General features: G+C 42.9%; 1 protein-coding gene across 7 annotated transcripts in view; it reads right to left on the minus strand.

Annotated features, from left to right (window-relative positions):
• Positions 1–24392, minus strand: part of CADPS2 (calcium dependent secretion activator 2) — a 1645358-nt gene that overhangs the window by 662638 nt on the left and 958328 nt on the right. For all 7 annotated transcript variants that reach the window (XM_085654189.1, XM_085654188.1, XM_085654187.1 and 4 more), the window contains exon 12: positions 779–915. In XM_085654189.1, coding sequence (XP_085510315.1) covers positions 779–915 — 137 coding nt within the window. The remainder of the gene's footprint in view (positions 1–778; positions 916–24392) is intronic.

Here is a 24392-nt window from a genome sequence, read left to right on the forward strand (position 1 = left end):
AAAAGATATTTTGTTGCACTCCCGAGGTTTTTAATGCTTGGAGCTCTCCAGTACCTCCGGCTGCAGGTAAGCTGTCACCTTTCAGGTTGTGCTTTGTGCACAATCACTGGTGCTCACACTGTCCCTGTAATGAAAGGTTTGCAGATTGTGTATTATGCTATTTATATTTGACTAAATATTATGTTATAGTATTTGCAATTACAAAGCATACTTCTAGAGGTACATCAATTGAAATTAAACGGCCACTCTTCAATGTCAACTGGCCTTGCCACAGATACCTTCCGCACAGGATTACGAGTGCTACAGGGAATCATCTAACGACTGGACACAATCCGCACACTATTAATGCACTTGGTGAAACGGATATCAATTGAAAGCTAGCATCAGAATTCTCAGTCAAGGGGTCTTGCTCCACGGAGGACAATTACAATATGGCGGCCGCGCCTGCCTTTTGAGGAGCGCTCGTGTCCCTTCAGCATCCGGTGCCTCGAGACCGCGCGCCGCGGCGGCGTCCTTCATTAAAGCTTTTGTGTTTGCGTCCTGCCCTCTCTGTAACAGCCAGCCAGCCGCGGCGCCCAGGCACTTGGACTCGATTCTCTTTGCCATTGAGCGGCACAGCAGTCGGCTACAAGTGTATAATTTTCAGATTTCAAGCCTATCGATTGGAATGCTTTATCCTGGCCGCGAGCACTGCTATTAAACGAGCCTGAGGGGAAAATACCAGCTTGTGACAACTATTTCTCACTTCGACATGTTCTTTAATCCAGCCGATACTCACCAGACACGAGTAGGAATCGTTCAACCTGTGATCCAGCGTCTGTCTCTGGAGGATTTTGAACAGGGATGCGTGGTCGAATCTGCAGGGATTCGCGGAGATAAACTCGTCCATGCCGTGCTTCTGAGCGCGCTCTGCGTCTGGTTTTTAGGAGAAGAAGCAGGTGCATTTTTAGAAGAAATGAACACAGTCTGTTTTGGTATAAAATTTCATGTCACAGAAATATAATCCTAAGGTACCACAAAACTGAAAGGATGATCCTAATTTAAACGACTGAAAAAAACTCGGAATCTTTTACAAGGTTGAACAAGAAATAGAAGACAAAAAACATGGTGGGTGTGAAAGTGGCTATGAGCCGACCAAAGGCGGCGTAACAAAGCATACAATAAGAAATAAATCAAACCTTTTTGGGGTGGGAGGCTTAAGAAGGCTGTGGGTAATCAGTTCTTTCCAAACGTCTGAGGCCCTTCTAACAAATGATTTGCATTCACCCATATTCTTTCATCCACTAAAATAGCAAGCACAGAGCACTTTATGTTTCTGTTGTAAAATGTCTGCGAGAAAAATCAATCCATGACCAGTCCATGGTTTGAAGGCTTCTTACGAAGTGGCATACTAAAGGCAAAATGAATAGAGCCGTCCGACTGAGTTCATTTCCAGCCTTCATTTTATGCTGGGCTCTTAATGAGACACACATGAAGAGCTTCTGTAGCCATCAAGTAATGGACAGAGAAAGAGAGCAGTGTTTGTGTGTAAATACACATCTGCAATATGGCCTCCTATCTCAAATGGCACTTCCATCCAAGACCCACATGTATTGTTATTCACAAATAGATATTCCAACGCCTTCGGACCCCGCGGCTTTATCCAAAGACAGACTCCATTGATTGCCTTTCATAATGGTATGCTTTGTCAAAATGCACAAAGTGAATTTATCTGTCAAATATAGACAGAATGTGCTTTAGAGTGCCCACCAGGACAGGCCATGTATTAGCACATTAACCCTCTCTGATGCGCCCTGCTCTACGTTGACTGAACAATCTGTTATCAACTTAAAAATTGACTTCCTCTTACAATAGAAAACACAGACTCTTTGTTCCTTTAAATTCAAACGTAGGTCTCTCCATGCTTGTTACTAAACATGTACAATCCTAATGTAATTTTGAAGTACTTCATGGCGAAAGGCTATATTTTCTAAAGGAGAGTAGACAAAGGCTTATTGATTAAACACAATTATAGAGTTTGGCTCATAATAAAACTCAATATTGATCTGTGGACATGATGCTAATATAATCAGTCACATTGCAAAACCTAGCCCCAGATCATATTGATCCATGTCACGTCCAACGCTGAGCTGTACTTGCAGATGGAAGAGATATTTAATTCAAGCTGAAGGATCTACAGCGTCACATCTTGAAAAGATGCACAAACTAATTCATATCACTTGGCATTGCACTGTCAAAGCAAGAGTCACATCCATCTGACAGATTTCAACAAGGTGGATGGAGCGCAGAAGCGGTGTGACAGTGGGTGCCCGTGTCAAAGGTATAAGCATTTATTCGCCGTAGAAACAGATTATATCCCAGCGGTCTGCGCGAAGTCGAGTTAATGTCAAATGCCCATCTAAAGGTTCTAGCTCTGTGATTTCGTGGGTGCTCGAGCTCGCTGACTGATTATCCGTGTAAACAATTTCACCTACACTGAAACGTCTTTCATACACAGAATGACAAGCTCTTAGCAGCACAGGTTTGCCTTCATTGGCTTTTACATGCACTAAATGCAGTCTAAGCCCATAAAATAAAGATACCCAAATGCTAACATTATCTTCTAAAACCATTTGTCAACTGCAACAAATTCGCTACATTTCAGTTGAGCTTTTTCAAAAGAGAGACATATTTTGGTCGCATACGATCCAACTTAAGAAGTGAAAATCCGTAAATTTCAAATATTCTGTAAATAATATTTTATATAAAACCTAAGCAGTTCTTGCATACGTCAGTTTCCATATGTAAGCACAGACAGCACACACGTTAGAGGGCATTTTTGGAAAACATCTGTTGTGACCGTAAATACAATAAAAGAGCAGATCGTTTTATTATGCATGCAAATTCCACTGGAATAAACGTTTAGGCTGACCTATTACATAAACATGGCTCCAGGCTGGACTCTGCACAATTTAGTCAGTCAGCTACCACAGTGGACGAATGCATTTGTTACTAAAATGTGCGTGTAACCTGAAGTCACTAACAAACAGGACAACTGATGGCTTAAGCTAATAAGGGTGGATATATATATATATATATATATATATATATATATATATATATATATATATATATATATATATATATATATATATATATACATTATATATATAACATAACGTTTGCTTGCATAGCACTGCGACTCTATGAAGACAAAAGACATGCTGTACATGGCCCAATGCCCAGTTCCTTAATTCTTGTTATTAAAGCATAGGTCAGTCCTGGAGGACATAACTTCTTGGCTAATAGCATTTGTAATATATTCTTGGAAATTGTGCTGATTATGTGTAAACCCAAGTCAAAAAACACACCAGTAAACAATAATAGGTAACTGTCTGTTAGGTGCAAACAGAGTAATGCCAAAATAAGCGTTCAACAGAAAAGTAGAATTCTATTTCAACTCAATTAAAGACTGTTTCAAATATACCCAATAACCATAACCTCCAATACTATTTTTCTCCAGATTTGTCACTTGCCAGCCAGATGACTATTTCAGTGTATGCAACACTGCGATATCCACAGGGCGAAGAACAATTACTCAAGAAAAGACAGTGAGAAAGTAATTATTTGTTCATTAATGTGATAATTCTGTTCCTGGCTCTAATTAGCAAATCGGCGAGTCGTGGATGTTCACGCCGCCTATCCTCCCAGTCAGATGAGAATAGCTGTACGCCACAACCAACAGCAAAGCCAGACTTCATGAAAGGGAAAACCGACGAGCCACTGAACCCCTGGAACGCCAGCAGGGTGGCGCAAAAAACACAAGAGCACGTAACATGCGACCATCTGCAGGTCTGGTAGACATCTCACCAGCAATGAACAGCACCCAGGATGAATCCGTTGAGTGAAAGGGTCTCCGGTGACACAGGTCCTTGAGAAAGACCCGGACACAGTTTGGTTCGAGTAAGGTTAGGCAGGCTGCATGACAGAAATGGGCATTGGGCATGGATTGCATGATTTTTGCATTCTAAGATTCGCAGTGCTATACATGAAAACGTTTTATTTGGGAAGCTTGCAGAGTATTAATGACAAGTGAGACATAAACCTCAAGCAATTTCCAGCAGAGCTTCTACATCTGAAATCCTTTACTGTGAAGCACTTCACAAGCTACATGGATGTGCTGGTGGAACAGGTTCATGCACACATTACACTGCAATGGCTCCTGATATCTTTCAATAAAATGCACCTTGCACTAATATACCTGTAAATGCAGAAACACTAAATTCAATTATAATGGCCTCTCTTGCCCTAATTTTTGGCTTGTGTACCTTCCTCCTAAACACAAATTTAACTACACGAGTCTGAATTTCAGGTATCCCCTAAAGAGTCTGCTTTGGGTCAGTCTCGTGCTATGTAGACTTCGCCTGTCAATCTCAGTTTCCTGATCCTTATTCAATGAGTTTCATCCCCATTCTTGTACTCATTTCGCCCTTTGAGCATTTCTTCTTTAGATTGTTTCTGAATATATGAGTTATATCATTTCACTGAAGAGGATGCGATTTTTTGTTTCTCTTTTAGCTCTCTTTCTCATCCCACCAGTCACTTTAGTTTTTAGGTCTCGCCTGACCCAGCGCATGCGCTGGTCTGGCGAGACTTATTGAGAGGGCTCCAAAAAGTGCTACCAGGCCAGCCTAGAGCTACAGTGCGTGGGCGCACGTGCCGTGCTTTTCCGCCATTACTTTCACTTTTGCGGGTGCGGCCGCTTGGATGTTTGATCGCTTTCACTTTCGCGGCCGCAGGGCCGCTTTGCATAGCCAATAGGTCTCGCTTTTGGGACCTTATAAGTATTTAGTTATGCAACTGTTGCATGGCTAAACACTTATAAGGTCCCAAAGGCGAGACCTATTGGCTATGCCAATGCTTGTTATATTTTTGTTAGGACCTGCAGCTGCACACTTTTACCATGTTGCTTAATTCTGTCTATTTGCCCAATATTCCTCCACTTTTCCCCCAGCCTAAAATTTGTATTATTATTCCTTTAAATTCTTTTTGCAAGGGCCTTGGAGCTGCATGCTGGCACTGGTCCACTCGCTTGTGATCATTTGCATGGCATCTCCAGGAGCGGCTCCTCCATGTGGGCCGAGGAGCATCGCCCCACTGCTTTCTCGCAGTGCGAGAAGCAGAAACATACAATGGTATTACAAATACCATTTTATGTTTCTGTTTCTCGTACTGCGAGAAAGCAGAAGGGTTTGGTTAGGGTTAGGGGGGCCGGTCTAGGGCAGGGGAGGAGTGGCTTGCTCACTGCTGAGGGTGCTGAATGATTGGTCGGCCCTCTGGGGCCGACCAAACCAGTCATGTGCACTCTGCCTACATGGAGAAAATGGCCTCCCCATAGAAGCTTGCCTGATTGGCGTCCCGACCAATCACAATGCTGCCATTGCAGCATTGTGATTGGCTTAGGGAAGGGGAGGGCGGCTGCCTGCTTCCTGTTCAGGAGAGAAGCAGAGATGACGAGGGACGGGCCGGCGAAGGTAAGTTAACCTTTTTAAAACATTGTTTATTTACCCCCCTTTCCCCACTCCCTCCCCACCCACGAGTCATGCCGGCTGCAACTACATCCAATACACACTTTATTTCTTAATTTATCATACAAAAATGACCAATCTCCATCTTGGAATGGTAACTTTCAAAAGTATGACAAAAAAATTGCAAGATGGCTTCTAAGCATAAGTACACATTCACACAAAAGCGCTGGCAGGCACCTCACAATATAATTTGACAAAAACATCGCAAATGTTCGTCTTTGTGCCCCACGGATTCACACACTGCTTGGCAATCTTGGAATGATTTTGTCTATACAGTATAGCAAAACCAATAGGTCTGCACTTGTATTTTAAAGGCGAGACTGACTGGGGCTTTGCCTATGCTTGTTTAGATGGTTGAGCATGTCTTCGCCTAAAAAAGTTTTTTAAAAATCATCTCATGTCTCCCCACTGCTATTGTTCCGAATATTTAAGTGATGTAACAAAATTCTCTTCGATTCAGTTCTATTAATCCTTATAGAACTATGTTTGATTGTCATCTGAAAAAAAGATCTGCATGCCCTTTGAAATCTAATGCGTCTCACATTTTAGTTTTAGTTAGTTCAACAAAAGGGATAAACATTTTGTATATTTGGATAAAATAAAAATGAGAAATTTAAGACCAGGCATATTCATCGATTCATAGCTGTCACAGTAGTTAATAATCAGAAAAATACTTTGTCTCCGAGAGGTGGCCATACACCTCAATGAGGCACTGTGGAGCCAACAAAGGACCAAAAGGCAATAATATGGACAAGCAGCGTAACACCAGGCCGGAGGTGAATGCGTCCAGCTATCTATTGTGTTTAAATGCTACTCACTCAAAGGCATAAACATATTAATTGATAAGTATTTTCCAAAATGTAAAAGTTGTTTTTAAAAATGATCGAACAAAAAATAGTTAAATGGAATAACATTGGCCATCTATGTTTCATGCCACTGAAAATAAAAACATGTTTTACGGAACCAGTGTACTAATAAAGATACAGTGAAACCCTGTAATGTTACAGCCAGTTATTATCCCCATAGTAGAACCTAACTAATGTAAAAAAATATTTAAAAAAATAAAGAAATACCCATTACTGGCTTAGAGATTGCACATTCCACTGCCCACAGAACAAACCATTATTATTATTAGCAAGGCATATTTCATCTCTCTGCCTGTTTTATCCCATTGCACAAATCTAACTCCCCGTGTCTTGCTACTTTGTGGCATAAAGAATACAAGCACCCGTCATAACCTTTTTTTTTTTTTACTGCTATTGAGGGAGTGGAGAAGTATTATGACCCACTCACGGCTTCAAGGAACAAATTCCCCTCCACTTTTAACAATGGTAAAAAAAAAACATTGCAAGCCATGCATCTCCAATATGTATACCTGCATCAAGTGTACTTTGAAATGCATTGTCACTGTAGAGAGTGTGAATGAGCCAAAGCTAAAAAAAAAACCTAAAAAATCCCATCAAAAACATCAACAACAAAAAAACAGCCATACCGCCTCATCACTCTCTAAAATGTATAAACATTCATATTAAGCCCAGAGTCTCTCTGGGAAAAGCTGTTTTATGTTTAAAGTGTTTTTAGGCTGGCTTTGCGAGACGAATGGTCACTTGTCGATAAAAGCAATGTTCTGAAGATTCAGATTGGAATCCCAGCAAGGCAGACTAAGAGTCCCATCCTTTAGAGATCAGTTAATTGAGCATTATTACATTGGGAAGTAGCAACATCTGTTATTTACATTGCTTAAAATAGGCAAAAGTAAGGTATGAAGTGCGATATAAAAGTAACTTTATTTGAGCAAGTGTAGAACATTTGCTTTCTGTCACTGAAGGGTGGCATCCCATTGCATTCCATTGCAATAGAAAATGCAGTGTCTTGATACTGTGCTCACAGTAATGTTACTTTTGTGTTTTTCAGGAGGCAGGCTAATGTTATAGAAAGGAGATCGTATTACTACTACTTCATTACCATGTAGTTAAAGCAGGAGAGTTGACTTATGCTTGTGACGCTATGAAAAGATGCATGGTCAATATTGTATGCTACTCTGCAGTCACTGCTTGAGGGTACACTGTACCCACCTGATGTTTCCCATGGGTGATCCAGAATAACGTTTCATCTTGTATCCTAGGACATTTGCTTATCACTGCATTAACTGTTTGCAAATTATTCTTGAACTGGGGAGTGGTGTGTGAAACTGTTGCATTTCCTGTTATGCCCATGGATTGTAACATACAACGGCTAAACTGTCATACAAACTTATTTAATCATGTGAGAATGCTCTAGTTCGTTCTACATCAAAGTAGCCCCACTCAGGATGGCATGAGTACTGCACTAACACTGGCCTAGTTTGTACTTATAACTTCAAGGCTCCAATTCTTAATGTGATGTGTGTCAATTCCCAGTTAAACTACTGAGTGTGTTTGATGGTACGTTAAGGGTATTTCCTGATGTTGATATGGAGAGTACCTTGCTGGACAAGCTTGTTAGATATGGGCCTCTCTGCCGGGTCACACACTTGCCATCACCCCTCCTGTTTTCTGAATTCTTTTTTTTTGGCATGAGAACACTACAGAAAAAAGGACAGCCTTGCTCCCCAGAAGGCCGTACTGCAGCTTGAGTCCTGCTTTGCTCCCCAGAGGACTGCCCTGCTGCTGGAGGCCTGTTTTTCCCCCAGAGGACTGCTGGCTGCTTGAGACCTGCCCTGCTGTGTGAGAAGAAAGACTTTACCTGCTTCCTTCATCCCAGGCTGACCTGAGTGACTCTAAGGGTCAGTTGGCTGACCTCTTGTTCTGAGCGACAGGGACCCAACAAGCTCCAGAGGCCTTCCTGCAACTGCCCAGCTGACCTGCTGCAACTGGATCCGCCTGGACCTGCTGGAGCCTTGTTTGCCTGTGCTAGATTAAGTCCCTGATCCCCAAGAGGTGCCTCCCCAGGTCCTGGACCCTTGGCTGACATCGGATTGCACTCTACAAAGAAAGGTGCAATGCTCAAGTTTTAGGCTCCTCGTTGCCTTCTTCACTGCGTACGGGACGCTTTGCACCAGACTTTAAATAGATAAGCTTTTCATCAGGTCTAACCTGGTCCCTTTATCTGGCCCATGCTCCATCACGATCAGCCAGAACATGTGACTTTCCCCTGGTCTAGCAAGACCAGATACCCGCAAGTGGGGCTTTGTACTTTCAGGTGTTATATCTACCTAAAATTTTGAAATTCATTATCTCCAGTCCTAGTGACTGGATTTATGTCATTTTGGTCTCATTTTGTTTATTCAAATCCTATGTTTCTAAATAGGTTTGGGATTTTCCTTGTGTTGTGCTTTCACGCTATTACTATTTGTGTGCTGCATAAATACTTTACACAGTGCTTCTAAGTTAAGCATGCCTGCTTTTGTGCCAGGCTGCCAGAGTTTTAAGCGCGGCTTAATTTAGTGACTAGGGTGTTTCACGCTGACAAGGATTAAGGTTGCTGCTCGTGTATAGTTTTCACCTCCCCCAGTCAATTACCCAGGTTCCTTTAGCTTCTATCTGGCCAAGTGCTGCATGTCAAACTGCATTACCTCAAACTTTACCTATGACCAAAATATTTCAAATGTGTATTTCGGAATGGTAGAGGCTACAAATATAAACTCCTACTGTAGTTGACTACTGTCAGTCAGTCAATAGCACATTCGCCATATCATTACTGTCACTATTTTTTAAAATGGACTGATTCAATAATATTAAAGTCAAGCTAAACTAAAGTTTCAGAATAATGGTAGGGAGCTCCTTTCCGACTGAGGGCAGTCATTTTTTATCAATATTAGACTGGTGACTCCATATTGATACCAACTGTGGCTTGCTCATGGATTTGGTCTGTAGTAGGTTTGGAAAACTTCATGTTGGGCGCCTCTGATGCACACCAAGGTTTGTTTTTCACATCCTGTAGACTTTGTTTGGCCCTGAAACCATGAATGTATACTCACCCATCATGCCGAAAGGAGAAAATAGATGCCCTATGACCTTCATCCTTACTTCATTCTATAGGAATTGTCCAATTTATGACAGAATCTATCCTGCCGGAGACTTGAAAGGTTAGTTGGAAGTTCTTTTAGTCCCAACATTTTCACTTGTTACACACATAAACTAGACATGTAGTTCATATGCTTTGGGTTTTTAGTATCAATTAACCTAGTACAAAACATATGTGGCAAAATCAGACATATTGGCAATGTGAACATGAGTATGCAAAATAAAGAGCCAAAGCATGGCATATAATGTGCAGGGATATATGCTACACTACCTAGCCCTAATTGCCAGTAGGTAAGGTATGTCTGCATAAGAACTGAGACAGAGAGTTGTATACCTGAACCAATCTCAATACTTTAGCCCACAAATAGAAAAGGGCAGTGCTATGGTGAAGATTAGGACTGAGCGTAGTTTTTGTTGCACCAGTGTAATTTGGCATAATTTTAGGAATTTTGTGTAACAACATTTATGCATATTGCATAAGATTATGCGCTTAAGTCCCTTAGCATAACAATTAGATTGTTCAGATAAAAATCCTAATGCAAGAACACGAGAAAATACACAATTGGCATGGACACAAGCTCTATTTTCTGAACACATGCGGCAGTCCTTTCACAGACGTGCCCGAAATCAACTTGAATTTCCATTTTTGAGTTGGATTTTATCCTGGTACTCAGATAATTGTTTTGTGTAATTATGATTTTTTTTTTTACAGGAAGTGATATAGAGACTGGCAGGTTACTGTGTATATATAGTAGCAATTTCTTCTTCCTTTCGTAAAGACTCCTTCCTCTTCTTTGTCCAGCCCATGGTATTTTTGGATTAGATTTTGAAGGGAAATTATCACTCTTTTTGTCAGCAATCTATGCTATAGCCACACTCTTGTAATCGTTACTTTTTGGGAAAAATCAAGTTAAAGAAGTACTTTGCAAAAAGTTTATTTTAGGGAGGGTAGGCACCACTATTTTTGCTCATTTAGGGTTTTTCTCTCTTTGTTTGTTGCTGGATCACAGGAGTTTGGAGTATAGATCCATGTGAGAGTAAAGTTTTTAAGGGATAATGTTTGTACAATTTTGGGATGGTTGAAACCTGTGGTTATGCATACATTTTCACCATTCCCTTGTGTTTTTTTGTACATTTTGTACGGACTTGTTAATCAATTTACTGTGTTGTTGTTTACTGTTTGGTACCCAGCCTGCCCTGAAGTAGGCCCTGTATAGCCTGCATTTCATGCAAAATGTAGGTTATTTTTTTCTGCATGTGCCTTTTGGTGGATGGCGTCACAGTGGCTCTTGGAGTCCAGGCCCATGTAGCCAGATATTGTCCTTTGTTCTCAGCTTCCCTATGTGCTTGCACACCTTTTCTGTGAGTTTTTGTATTTATGAGATGATTGATTGTATTTTTTTGTTCAACTTTTAAAAGTATTATGGACGGGCTAAATGATGTTGCCTTGGGCTGTTTCGTTGGATGAATTTTAAAGTTTATTTCTTTATCTGAAATTGCTGATTTCCTGGTGGTAGGTAAAGGACCAGGGCATGTACATGGGCGGGCCAAGACATTTTTTGGGTGTCTGTATGTGTGCAATCATTTTGCTGCAATGCCATAAGATTTTTTGAGGGGTGAGGAAGGTGCTTCAGGCACGATAGAGCAGCCATGTTCTTTGTCCTCCATGTCTCCTCCTTTGCTTGCCATGTGGGTGACCACCATTTTGTGATACCTGTGGGGACATGTGTCATAGGCGACCATTTTGACTTTGTTCTCTAGTCCATGCCTCCTCCATTGCTGGTCATGTGCTTGTCTTAGTACTCTATGCCTGATAGCTTACTGGTCGATGGTGTGTGGTGAGCGAAAACCATTTTGTGGATCAAATGGGTGTTTCTAAGACAGTTTATTTCATTTTCTAGGAGTATTGATATTAAAACGTCTTGTCATTTTAGTTCATTTTTGGTTGTTTTCCTAATAGGTTTATTCTGATATTTTTATTTGTGCTTTTACCTGATTGTACTAGTCTGTAGTAGACAGTTGCTTTTGATGAGTGTATTAAACTTTTACTTTCTCATTGCCTTCCTCTGGTGCCCCATGGGCTCCGATGGGCACCAGCTATTATTTCATTAATGTATTTGATTTCTGCCTGCCACATTCGGCCTCCCATTGGGGTTCCATGGTCCTTGGAAGGCCACCAGCTATCATTTAATTAATTAATTAAATTATTTACATTTATTTCTTTTTGCCTCCCTCTCCTTGCCACCCAGAAAGTCTCCCATGGGCTCTGGAGTGACATCAACTTAGATTTTCCTGTATTATATCTTGCAAAAAATGATGTTAGTTTATGCAAGGTTACGCACTAGTTAAGGATTTGTGATAATGATGTCTAGTGCTACATTAACTAGATTGCCCTAGACTCATTGCCTTACTGCTTGCAGGTAAAAAAAGGGCAAGCCCTATCTTCTCCAAGCATCCCGTCCTATGATCTGGAAATAGATTGGAACCCGACCAAGACCCCCATGAGAGAAGAGGGAAATGTAAAGTTCCTAAAACCCTTCAAAGTAAGGAAGATGATGATGAGCCTGTGATTGTTAGTACGGATAGTGGAACAGAGGAAGTACACATCACCTCTATTCAACTACTCTGACTCATGTAGCTCCATCAACATCACATGCGTCCATCTTTTCAAGTCGCAGTCTGCCTCAGCAAATGGCAAACAAAATCACCTAGCTCTACCCCCACAAGTTCTTAACTCTTTAGCACAATAACAAAGCTCTCCTTCACAGCTTGTGACTTCTTTACACACAGGCCATATGAATACCAAATTACAGAATGCTCAATCTGCTAGAAGAAAAGTTTGTTGTGGTAAGCCAGGTGGACATTGCAGCACTAGGGGCTAACTAGGCCATCTGAAAAATAAACAAACAATTGTGTGGGAAAAGCATCTCACAAGGATAGCTACTGGTGAGAGAAGAGGAAGTTGTTGAACTGATACAAGGAGGTGGTGAGGAAGAAGAGGATAACATAGTCATGTGAAACTAACCTGTGACTGGCACTTGCAGTGTGCAGTAATTACCGCAGCAACCTCTGAATGACATAAAGGACAGAGGGGTACCTTCCCTCCAAAGCATCCGAGCTGCTTACTTGCTACCTGCAGGGTATTTGTAGAAGTATCACAGAGAAAACAGTCACAACAGCCAACTATCAAGTCTATGTTCACATAGGAATGGCCATACCACTGAACTCTTGATAAAGCTTATTTATAAAATCGGAAGCTAGCCAAAATGTTATTGCTTGGTGATCTCTCTATTTCTTTTGTGAAAGGAGTAGAGTTTTTTTAATTTGTGGAGAACATCAGTCCAAAATGGAAGGTTCCCAGCGGGACCTATTATTACACTGTTTCTGTGCCCGTGTTTCACCATCACGTACTGCAATTGGTTGGCAAAGCTATGAAGGAAAGATTGGTTGGTATGAAATCATATTACATGGATTTCCTTTAGGGAATGACACAAAGGCTAGTCACTGGTCTCACTGCTGTTGATGCTTTTTGAGGCAGGCAACAGTTGCAATGTTCGCCATGAAAAAAATCACATAGCTGTCAACATCTCGGATGATTTTAATTTGAAAGTCTACGAATGGCTTTAACCTGGAGGTTCCAGAATTGGATGAAGTGCCACTGACAATGGCCGTAAGATTGTCAAAGCCATGACTGATGGGAAATACTTTACAGCCCTGTGTTTAGCATACTACATAAACCTAACTGTGCATGACTTCCTCAAAAAAGAATTAGTAAGCAACATACTGGTCACCTGTCACGGAATTTGCATTAATTTTAGTAATTAGTTAAAGGCCCAGAAGCAGTTGAATGTCATTCATCATGCTAAAAGAGTCCCTGTAAAACTCCTCACACAGGAGGTGCCAACACGTTTGAACTCCACCTATTAAATGCTGCAAAGCCTGTTTATGCAGTATAGGCTCATTGATGATTACATACCGTGAAGGAGAGGAGATGCAACTGACAAAGCAATGAAGACGGATACATGAGGCCTAGTTGAGTGCCTGACCAAGATGTTATTGCCTTTTGAGATTATGGCACTGGAAATCAGCATGGATGGTATCATGGGCTAAGAGATCCTGTTGTTGCACCTGCTGCAGTAACATTTGCAAAAGGTGGAATATACTTGTAGTAATGTCAATGACGAAGCATCTGCTTTGGTCAACAGCGTAATACTTCCCTTGAACACAAATCAAAGGATGCAGAAATACATTGTGTCCTTCCAATAGTAAAGCTTTGCAATGATTCTAGATACCCAGTACAAAAAGTGCTGCCCACTTTCATTCATTTCTCAACATCGGATGTCTCAATTTACTAGAATTGGATAATTAGGAAAGCGGAGATCTAGAAGATGATCATTTGCAAACTTGAGCCAAAGCAGAACTAAAGTGCAGCCTTCAACCTACGGAGAATGTGGAACTATTGGCTCTGAGTCCTCCAGAAGCATTGCTCAAATGCAGCAGCACCCAACAGCATTGTTGGCGACTACTAAACTTATAGCAACAAATGCTTCACTTAAAACATCTACAATATGTTGATTGATCTGTCTCTTCAAAACGTGGACACTGATGATTAATATGAAAAAAAGTTTTCATACCCAAAAAGTTAAATATTCCAGAAGACACATAAATGGGCAATTGGTGGAACATTACAAGTGTGGTGAAGGATCATCCTCTGGGCAAGACAACCCCCTGAGTTTGAAGAGAGATATAGATATAGATAGATATAGCTATATATATGTATTTATATATATATATATATTCTACTGGTGGCCGCCGGTAGTTATAGTTAAGACCTAGTTTCCATAGGAAGAGCATATTTTTCATTTGCTAATAACTTTGGCGTCATTTGACGAATCCTCGCAAAATTTTCAAAATTAGTATGACACTCACTCTAGCTGCTGTCTTGAAAGTTTTATGGTGATCAGTCAAGCATTAGATGAGAAAAAGGGGTGTCCCAAAACTTGTTTTCACCATGTTGATAACCATAGAGATTTTAGACATGACTACAGCCCAAACTGCTGAATGGAAAATTCACCAAGTTTGGCAGAAAGGTAGCTGCTGGTTCAGAAAGCCACCTTTTTGTAAATTGATGTAAATCTGTACAGTAGCTTTTGAGACATTAAGAGAAAAACCTACTTGTATATATAGGGTCACTGATCCTCTGAAGGACCCAACAGTCCTTGTGATGAAATCTGATTGGCTGACTTCAAACCAGGAAGAGTTGGCAGGAATCTTAGAACTTGGCTTGAGCAGCATCACACAAAAAACATTTAAAAAAATAAGAAGGGGATAGGGTAGGAATACCTTGGTCCAGCAGGCCTCATAACTTTAAAAAAAAATACAAAATTTGGCGGAAGCTGTGCAGGAGCCACAGCTCCTGCTGAAGAATAAAAAATACCAATAGGCCCCTGGGTGGACCAGGTCCTGGGGGCATGTAGAACTAAAAGAAGGGTGCGTCTGGGCCCAATCTCCTGGGACTTATAAATGGCTCAGGGAAAAATACCTCCCCAGCTCTTATGAGTTTTTAAAGAGGGGCCTCTCAGACCGCCCAGGACCCGTGGACAATGACCTCCCTTGAGCAAAATTCTTTTTTTTTTTTTAATGGGAGGGAGGCCACGCAGCCCCCCCTCCAGGGCCATTCTCAGCCCTGGGTCCCACCAGCTCCCCGGGTAAGGCCCTAATATGACAAAGGAGGGGGGCTGCAGCAAAGGAGGAGAGCCTGCGGCCCTCCTTCTGGATCCATAGCTTGCCCTGGGGACTGCCACACCCCAAAGTCGGCTCCTGCTACGTCCAAGGGTGCCCACTTCCAGAACATAGCCGTTTGCTGTGGCTTGGTGAGAGCTTTAACCGCTAGAGCGAAGCCACAGCAAACACTCTGCTTCCAACAAGCGAGAGCGGAAAAGTGCTCTTGCTTGCTGAAAGCAGAGAATTCGTCCGTTTATTTGTCTGCTGTCAAGTGAGCAGGGAAACAGACAAATTGCTTTCAGACACAGGGAACTGCATGTTTAGCAGCTCTCTGTGTCTGAAAGCAATGCCGGCTCCCGCAGGAGGTGGGGAGCTGGCAGGGTCTGCGTGGGCCATGAGGCTCCCCCGTGGATCCTGTGAAGACTGGGTGCCCTGGGGGCACCCAGGTAATAATGGTAGGGCCCCTGGGGATATGGTTACCGGAGCTGAAAACGGCCCAGGGATGGTTGCCGTGCAGCCTCCTCCACCATTTCTAGATGGCCAGGCCCTGGGGTATGGGGCCCCCAAGGATGAAATCGGCCACGTGAGAGGGAGCCCGCCCACCTATTAACTTTTTCTAAAAATGGCTGCTGCCCGGAGATATGGGGTCACCGGGCTGAAATCAGCATAGGGTTGGGGTTTGTGCAGCCCTCTGCCCATTTCTAAATGGCCGAGCCCTGGGGGATGGGTTTCCCAGGGCTGAAATTGTCCTGGAGAGGGGGGACACGTGGCCCCCTTCCCCTATTAGACTTACATATATATTAAAAACTAGGCCAGGCTCCAGGGGAGAAAGTCCCTGGGGCTGGGATCAGCTCAGGGAGGGGGACCATGTGGCCACCCTCCCAATTGCAGAATGGCCGAGCCCCAGTGGATGGGATCCCTGGGGCCGAAATCACCCTGGGGAGAAGAGGGGGGCTATGCCATATTAATTTCTCTTTTTTTTCATAATGGCACGGGAGATGGGGACCCTGGGGCTAAAATCAGCTAAGGATTGCCCCACATAATAACAATTATTTATTTTAACTGCCCAGGCCCAGGGTATGGGGTCTCCGGGGCCAAAATCAGCCTGGGGAGTGGCTGCGAGGCCCCTCCTCCCCTAATAAATGTTTTTTTAAATGCTGGCCCCTGTGGGGAGGTCACCAGAAGCCTGACTCCTTTCTCAACCACTCTGGAAAGGGGACACCTGGGCCCCTTGGCTGGTGAGGGTCCTTAGGGGCCAACAGCCCCTCCTGTTACCTCCAGTAATGTGAGAGGTCATCAGAGGCCCACCCCCTTTCTGCATCACTCTGCAAACATGTATCCTAGTGCACTACTGGTTGGGGGATGAAGCCCCCTTGTTTGCTGAAAGACCTTTTATTATTATTTATTTAGGAGTTTTATAAAGCGCTAACTAGACCCGGAGGTATCAGAGCGCTTTACAACAAATATCGTGAAGCAAATATTTATACAGTGTTACGATAGACAGCATTATCTTGTGACGAATCTTGTTCTGGTGGTCTTGGGATCGTTGCTAAAAGGGGAGGAGAACAGGTGAAGGAAAGTCTTCTTGTTGAGGAGTCTAGGTTCTGCGCTTAGTAGGATTCCTTTGTTGAAGGGGCTCAGTCACATTGTGCATCATCTCTCACTTCTGGTGTGCTCTGTTGAGGAAGAGGTATTTGAGCTGTCTTTTGAAGTTTATGAAGGAGCGGTTGGTCCTGATGTGAACTGGTATGGAGTTCCAGATTTTGGGTGCATTTCCCGAGAAGGAGCGAGACAGGGTTTTTTGTTTGCGGGCTTTCGGTGGAATGAAAAGAAGGGTATTGGTGGTCCTGAGGTTCCTCGTTTGTCCTGCCTTTTTGAGTTTGGAGGCCAGGTAGGCCAGTTTTCTGGTGTGCGGATTTTTATGTGTGAGACAGGCAGTTCTGAAGTTGGCACGCATTTCGATTGGTAGCCATTTTAGTTCTCTTAGGGAGGGAGAGATGTGGTCATATTTCTTTGCTCCTGTGATCATCCTGGCAGTTGTATTTAGGGTTACTCAGAGGGGAGCTAAGTGAGAGTTTGGCTTGCCCGTGAGAGTAGCGTTCTCATAGTCCAATCTGGACAGCACCAGGGATTGAGTGGCCAGTTTAAGGTCATTAGGGGGGGGTGGTGAAGGGTTTTATTTTGTTGAGTAATTTTAGGTTCTGGAATGCGCTCTTTGCAGAGTTCTTGATATGTTTGTCCATGTTTAGGGCTTGAGTCCGGGGTGATACCCAGGGATTTTACAGAGCCTGCCAGGGTGAGCTTGCAGTTAAGAGCGTCAATGGATTTTAACAATTCTGTGGCTAGGGGGTCTGCTCCTTGTTGAAAATTAAATAAAATGACCCTTCTGTTACCTACAGTAAGTTCCACACATCAGGATTTCTGAGAGATCATCGGAGGCCTGCCCCCTTTCTCGACCTCTCTGCAAACGCACCGATTGGTGCAGTACTGGTTGGAGGATTAAGGTCCCTTCAATGCTGAGGGTCTTTGGGGGGTCAAGAACCCCTCCTGTAACCTCTAGGAAGTCCCACAGAGCTGGATTGTTAAGAAATCATTGGAGGCCCTGCCCTTTTCTCCACCACTTTGCAAATGATCCTCTTGGCATACTACTTGTTGGGGGATGTAGTCCCTTTAGATGCTGAGGGTCCTTTGAGGCCAAAAAGCCCTCCTGTTACCAGCAGTAAGTCCCACACAACGGGATTGCTGAGAGGTGGTCGGAGGCTCCATCCCCTTCCTCCACCACCCTGCAAATGCACCTAGTAGTTAAAAAACTATAGAAAAACTATAGAAAATCACTTAAAAAACCAAAGGTTATAGGGACGTTATAGTTATTAATTAGAATTTAAAAATAAAACGTAGAAATTCACTGAAAAAAACAAAGATTACAGGAGCGTTATAGTTAGGCTCAGATTTCCCTCGTACAAAACCTGTGAAATTCCGCAGGTATAGTTACCTGAGCTAACTATAACTTACTTCATTCCCCAGTTGTACAGTTGGTGGTCAGCAATAGGCAAAATGGCGCTCTAAGGTCTATCACAAGTACAAATCAGTTATGGCAGGTAATCTGGCACGGTGCATAAGATAGGGAAAAACCACCAGATCCCCACGTGTGTGGTCAGCAGACCACTTATGCTATATATACAAATCCTCTGCACACGTTCAAAAGTAAATACATAAAGTTACATAAAATATCACAATGATGCTTGTATTTATATTTTCAGATGTCTTTAATTCAAGATCTTTAAGCCTTCTTAGCCAACACGTGTTTCGTCGCTGTTACAGAGTATTACCCCCCGACGTCTGCAGGGCTGAGGTCAGTTTCAAGTAGTCGCTGAGTTCCGGTGATAATTCCAACCCGGAAGGGGTTCCTATAAGTTCTGCTCCTGGAGAGGTAGACTAATTAGTCTCTTGTCCGGAAAGCTAAATATGCTTCCAAATGTAAGGGAGTTTCTTTTAGAAGAGCTGCCCCATCTGGCAGTATTAGGTAGAACCCTTTGTATCTCTAGGCCATGGTGTGTTCGCCGTGCAAATCAGCTGCTGATATATATATATATATATATATATATATATATATATATATATATAGATGCTCACAAAACCGTCCAATTCCCCTCGTTCTCCCCAGTGCCGGTGCGCAGTTTACGTGGACGGTACCGCAGAAAATACTCCAAATCACCACGTCCCTCGTAGAGAAAACACGCTGCGCACTACAGTTCTATCAGAAGAAATTAATTTTATTTGCATTTCCAAAGCAAATATCAACACACACGCTCCGGCACCCTGGCCTTCGTCAGTGTCGAAGGCCAGGGTGCCGGAACGCGTGTGTTGATATTTGCTTTGGAAATGCAAATAAAATTAATTTCTTCTGATAGAACTGGAGTGCGCAGCGTGTTTTCTCTACGAGGGACGTGGTGATTTGGAATATATATATATATATCCAACAGATGAAATGCCGCTTAACCCAAGCCGCTTGTACGGGGAGCCTTGTGGTGAGGTAGCGAACCCCAAATCTCCAACACAATCATGCAGAGGTGGCTCAATCGTAGTGCATGTGAGCCACAAAAACTACAGTGCCACGGCTCCAATGTATTTAGCGTGTTTATTTTCAAAGACTGGCAACAAAAATCCCCCAACACATTTCGGAGCCTTCCGCTCCTTGGTCACAGATATATATATATATATATATATATGTGTAAGTAAGTAATACAATTATAGAGTGCCCGAATGCCGAGGAGTCTTAGCACTGGAATGTAACGAGTCATGGAACTGTTGCAGAACGAGAGGATTAGATTTGCATGGTTGGAAAAAAACAGGTTGTCAGCATTCTCCTGAACAGGGGTCTGTTTACTTGTAATGTAATAGCAACCGGGAGCGAGTTCCAGAGTTTAGCTGCCCGATAGGAGAGGCTTCTTCCTCCCCATCTAGCTCTTCGAATTTTTGGGACCTGAACTAGTCCTTTATTGGCTGATCTAAAATCTCTCCTCGGGATACAACATAGAAATGGTTTCTGTATGTCCAATGAACCACCTCCATATAGCGCTTTGTGCACCAGACACAGAGACTGGAGTTTTAGTGCTCGGCGTTTGTCGGTTCCAAGAAAAAGTGCATTGCAATAGTCAATTCTTGACAGAATCAGTGTGACCACCACAGCTTTGCTAAGGTCTGTAGGAATAAATGGAAGAATTTTGTGCAGAATCTTTAGGAGGAAGAATAACGAGGAAGTCAAGAGATTGCACTGGGTGGCAAAGTTCAGCTGGTCGTCAAACATGACTCCTAGGCTCCTTGTCTTCCCGGTAGGTTCAGGACACTGCCCAGCCTCCGCTGACCACCATGACTGATTCCAGATGGATGGTCCCTTTCCAAACTCCACCACCTCTGTTTTATCTGCATTTGGTTTCATATAATTCAAATGCATCCACCCAATAATGTGTTTCAGACAGTTGTGAAAACTTCCTGACACTGTTTCAACACTCGAGGATATAGATATTACTATCTGAGTGTCGTCAGCATACGAGATCAACAAGAACCTGTGTGCTTTGATCAGTTTAGCCAGCGGAGTGACGTATATGTTAAATAGGGTTTCCGATAGAGCTGATCTTTGCGGGACTCCACACGGGAGGGAGAACGCCTCAAATGTCAGGTTACCCCAGTACAACCTCTGTTGCCTAGTAAGAAATGAGGTGAGTAGGGTTAGAGCCCTCCCTTTGATTCCTATATCCCTAAGTCTCTGTGTTAATACTCAATGGTTCACAGTATCAAATACTGCTGAAAGGTCCAATAGGATGAGGATGGCTCTCCCCCTACTGTCCAACTGCTTGCGAATCTCCTCGGTGGCCATGGCTAGAGCTGATTCTGTGGAGCGACGTGGTCTGAAACCATGTTGGGCAGAATCTAGGAGGCTGTTGCATTCTAGGTAACCTGTTAACTCCTGATTGATGGATTTTTTTAGGTAATCTTCAATTCAGTTCGGTCTAATGAAGGTTTCTTGAAAATGGGCCCAATGCAAGCTTTTCTCCATGAGGCGGGGAATGTGCCTGACGTACAAATGTTGTTAAGGAGTGGCGCCAGGTACGTGCTAACCCTGTCCAAGGCCATATGAAGTATGGTGGGAGGACAGGAATCCACCGGGGAGCCAGATTTAGTGGCTTGTAGAAGTCTATTTACTATCTCCTGAGTTAGCAGTGGGAAACCTGATAGCTGGCAGGAGGAAGGATTATCAAGGAGTGTGACCTCTGTTAACCTCCTATTAGCAGTGTCAGTGGTGTTTACTGCAAGCTTGTTGTAGACCATTTGAACTTTGGTCTGTAAGAAATTCACCATCTTATTGCAGAAGGCTTGATCTGGAGAGAATTGATTAGCCTACTTCAGTTTAGACAGAGTGATAATTGTTTTAAAACATATATATATATGTCTATACTTCACTTTATGTTATGCTGTATTGAGGAATGACAATATGACAGCGCGATTTAGACTGCAACCCTAATCTAATATTGTATTGGATATGGTTATTTCGTAAATTGATGTAATTCTGTTATCGATCACTATGCATGTAGTGTATTCTTAGATATGCTACTGGGTAATTTATACCCTTTGATTGAATTTTTGCACTAGGCTAAGATGGCCGCCACGTTTACCAATTCTTTACATTACACATTCTTTGTTGCGAAGAGTCTGTTGTTTATTTTGTGTTCATGAATTGTATTTAACTTTACACAAAAAAAACGTTGATGTAACGTGAACAAGGCGAAAGCTGAAACGCGTTGTTTATGCAGTCCATTAAACCGATTTTGAAAACTGCAAATCTCCCTGGTGTCCGTGTATACTTCCTGGAGAAGAAGTGTGAGGAGTTTCATATATATATATATTCACTGAAAAAACCATAGGTTTCACACATGTTATAGTTAGCGGAAATTTTACTGATAAAAAACCAATGAAATTCCCCCGTTATAGTTAGTGCAGGCAACTATAACTCACGCGACCGCAATCCTCTGCTGATGCTAATACTGTATTTAGACACTTATTTGCCCATGTCTTCTTCCATACATTTTTAGCTATACATATATTACAAATATTTTTTTTTCATAAAGACACATGTCATCAGCAGAAGATTGCGGTCGCGTGAGTTATAGTTGCCTGCACTAACTATAACGGGGGAATTTCATTGGTTTTTTATCAGTAAAATTTCCGCTAACTATAACATGTGTGAAACCTATGGTTTTTTCAGTGAATTTGCAAGGTTTTTTAAATGCTAATTCCTAACTATAACGTGTGTGAAACCTATGGTTTTTTCAGTGAATTTGTACGTTTTTTTAAATGCTAAGTTACTTTACGCCATTCGTGGCGTGCGCGCCCACTTAACGCAGTTCGTTCCGTGCGCGCACGGTGCGCTTCGCGCACCGTGCGCGCACAGTGAGCACGCGGTGCGCTTCGCGCACCGCGCGCCCACTTTACGCAGTTAGTGCCGTGCACGCACGGTGGGCACGCAGTGCGATGACAAAGCAAGAAAGCACGTCAACAAATCTGTTTCTGCTTTCCTCCGTGACTATGGTATGGGTGCCATTTACCACAACAACTTGCGTTATGACATGCAAGACATTTATAGAGGAGATGGTGTGCACTTCAATGATGAAGGGAACAGAGTCTTCCTCTTGAACCTTAGACTCTGCATCGGTACTTACTTGTAGGTACCACTAAAAAATCATTTCATAAACACAACGGCTCTTTTTAGAGCCCCCTAATATCTAAACACTTAAATCTGATTTTCATTTTTTTTTTTTTTTTTTTCCTACCGTACGCTTACCGTAAGCTTACCGTACGCGTACCCCGTGATTTTTTTTAAAATCAATAAATGTTTTCTTTGTACTTTTCTGTCCTTCTTTGACCCCCTTACAAATGTTAGGGGGTCTGTAACTCTCCTCATTGCCCCCTTTCCTTGTTTTCACTCTTTTTTTTCAGAGTGAAATACACAAAATGGCGGCCGCCGCTTCCTGGTTTCGGCCGATTCGAATGTTTACTAAGATCTAAGAGCCAATCAGAATCGCGCTCGCGCACGCCACCGTACGCTTACCGTAAGCGTACGGTAAGCGTACCGTAAGCGGGCTCAGATATATATATTGATTTAAAGGCTATTTTCTCAAAATCTACTGAACAGATTTACACCAAACCTACAAAAGGCACTTCCTTGACCTAGGGACTACCTCTCTGCCAAATTTTGAGTAATTCTGTTCAGCCGTTCGGGCTGTAGCTCGTTCTAAAGGTCCTATGGAAAAATGCATGGGAAAAACGCGTTTTGGGACCCCCCTTTTATCTCAGCCCCCGCTTGACGGATCCCCCCGAGACTTTCAGGGTAGGAGCGGAGCGTAGCGCCCCACCTATTTTGAGAAATTCGCAAGGATTCGTCGACCGGCGCCAAAGTTATTCAAAATAGAATGTTGAGGTTTTCCTATGGAAACGTGGTCCTAACTATAACTACCTACTGGCGACCGCCAGTAGGTAATATATATATATATATATATATATATATATACATATATATATTTTTTTGGGGTTGCTAATAACTTTGGCACATTTGACAAAGTTTCACAAAATTACCCAAGACTAAAAAGTTGATCCACATCAGCTGCTTCCTGGAAAGTGTTGGAGTGATACGTCAAGCGGGGACCGAGAAAAGGGGAGGAATCCCAAAACACATTTTACTCAAGCAATTTTTCGTAGGAAAATTTGACAAACTACAGCAAAAATTGCAGAATGGAATTACACAAAATTTGGCAAAAAGCTAGATCTTGTTGCAGAAAGCGTGCTTTTGTGATTTGGCGTAAATTTGTTCACTATTGATTGTGAAATTAAGGTTCAAAATTTATGTGTATGTCATGCCACGGGAAATCTGCGGAGTGGACAGATCTAAAGGTAAGATCTGATTGGCTGCCACCACAGCAATAAAGATATGGCTCAACCATTTTAAGACTTGAGGAATCAGTCCTCGGTCCTGGAAGAAAGTAAGGGTAAAAAAACATATAGGGGGCAGGGTAGGGTTCCCCTACTCCCCTAGGCCTGGTGGGGGATACCCCGTTCCCCTGGGGCCAACAATGTTAATTATATTTTTAGTGATACAAAGGTCCAGTTTTTATGCTCCCAGGGTGGGTCAGGGCTCAGGTGGTCAGCACAACATTTTTTATTGGGGGGGATATGCAACCCCCTCCTTGAGCCTTTTCTAGGCCCCAGGGAGCCCATCCCCCCACGGCCACTTCACCCATAATGGGGAGGGGGGCGTTTTGGACCCCCTCTCTAAGCCTTCATGAGGCCCCAGGGACCCCATCCCCCCAGCACCCAATAAGTTTTTAGGGGAAGGGGACATGCAGCCCATCTCTCCAAGCCATATCACGACCCCGGGGTCCCTGTCCCCCGGGAATGTTTTTCTTTTAATGGAAGGATGGACCTAATCCCTGAGTTGAACTACAGCCCTGGAAACCCCATCTCCTCAGAGTCTGTTTTCTTTTTTAGGGGAAGGGACGTTATTCCCTCCTCATTAAGCCGTACGACAACCCTAGGAACCCATTCC

This window comes from Triturus cristatus, chromosome 4_1 (assembly GCF_964204655.1).
Source record: "Triturus cristatus chromosome 4_1, aTriCri1.1, whole genome shotgun sequence".
Taxonomy (NCBI): Eukaryota; Metazoa; Chordata; class Amphibia; order Caudata; family Salamandridae; genus Triturus; species Triturus cristatus.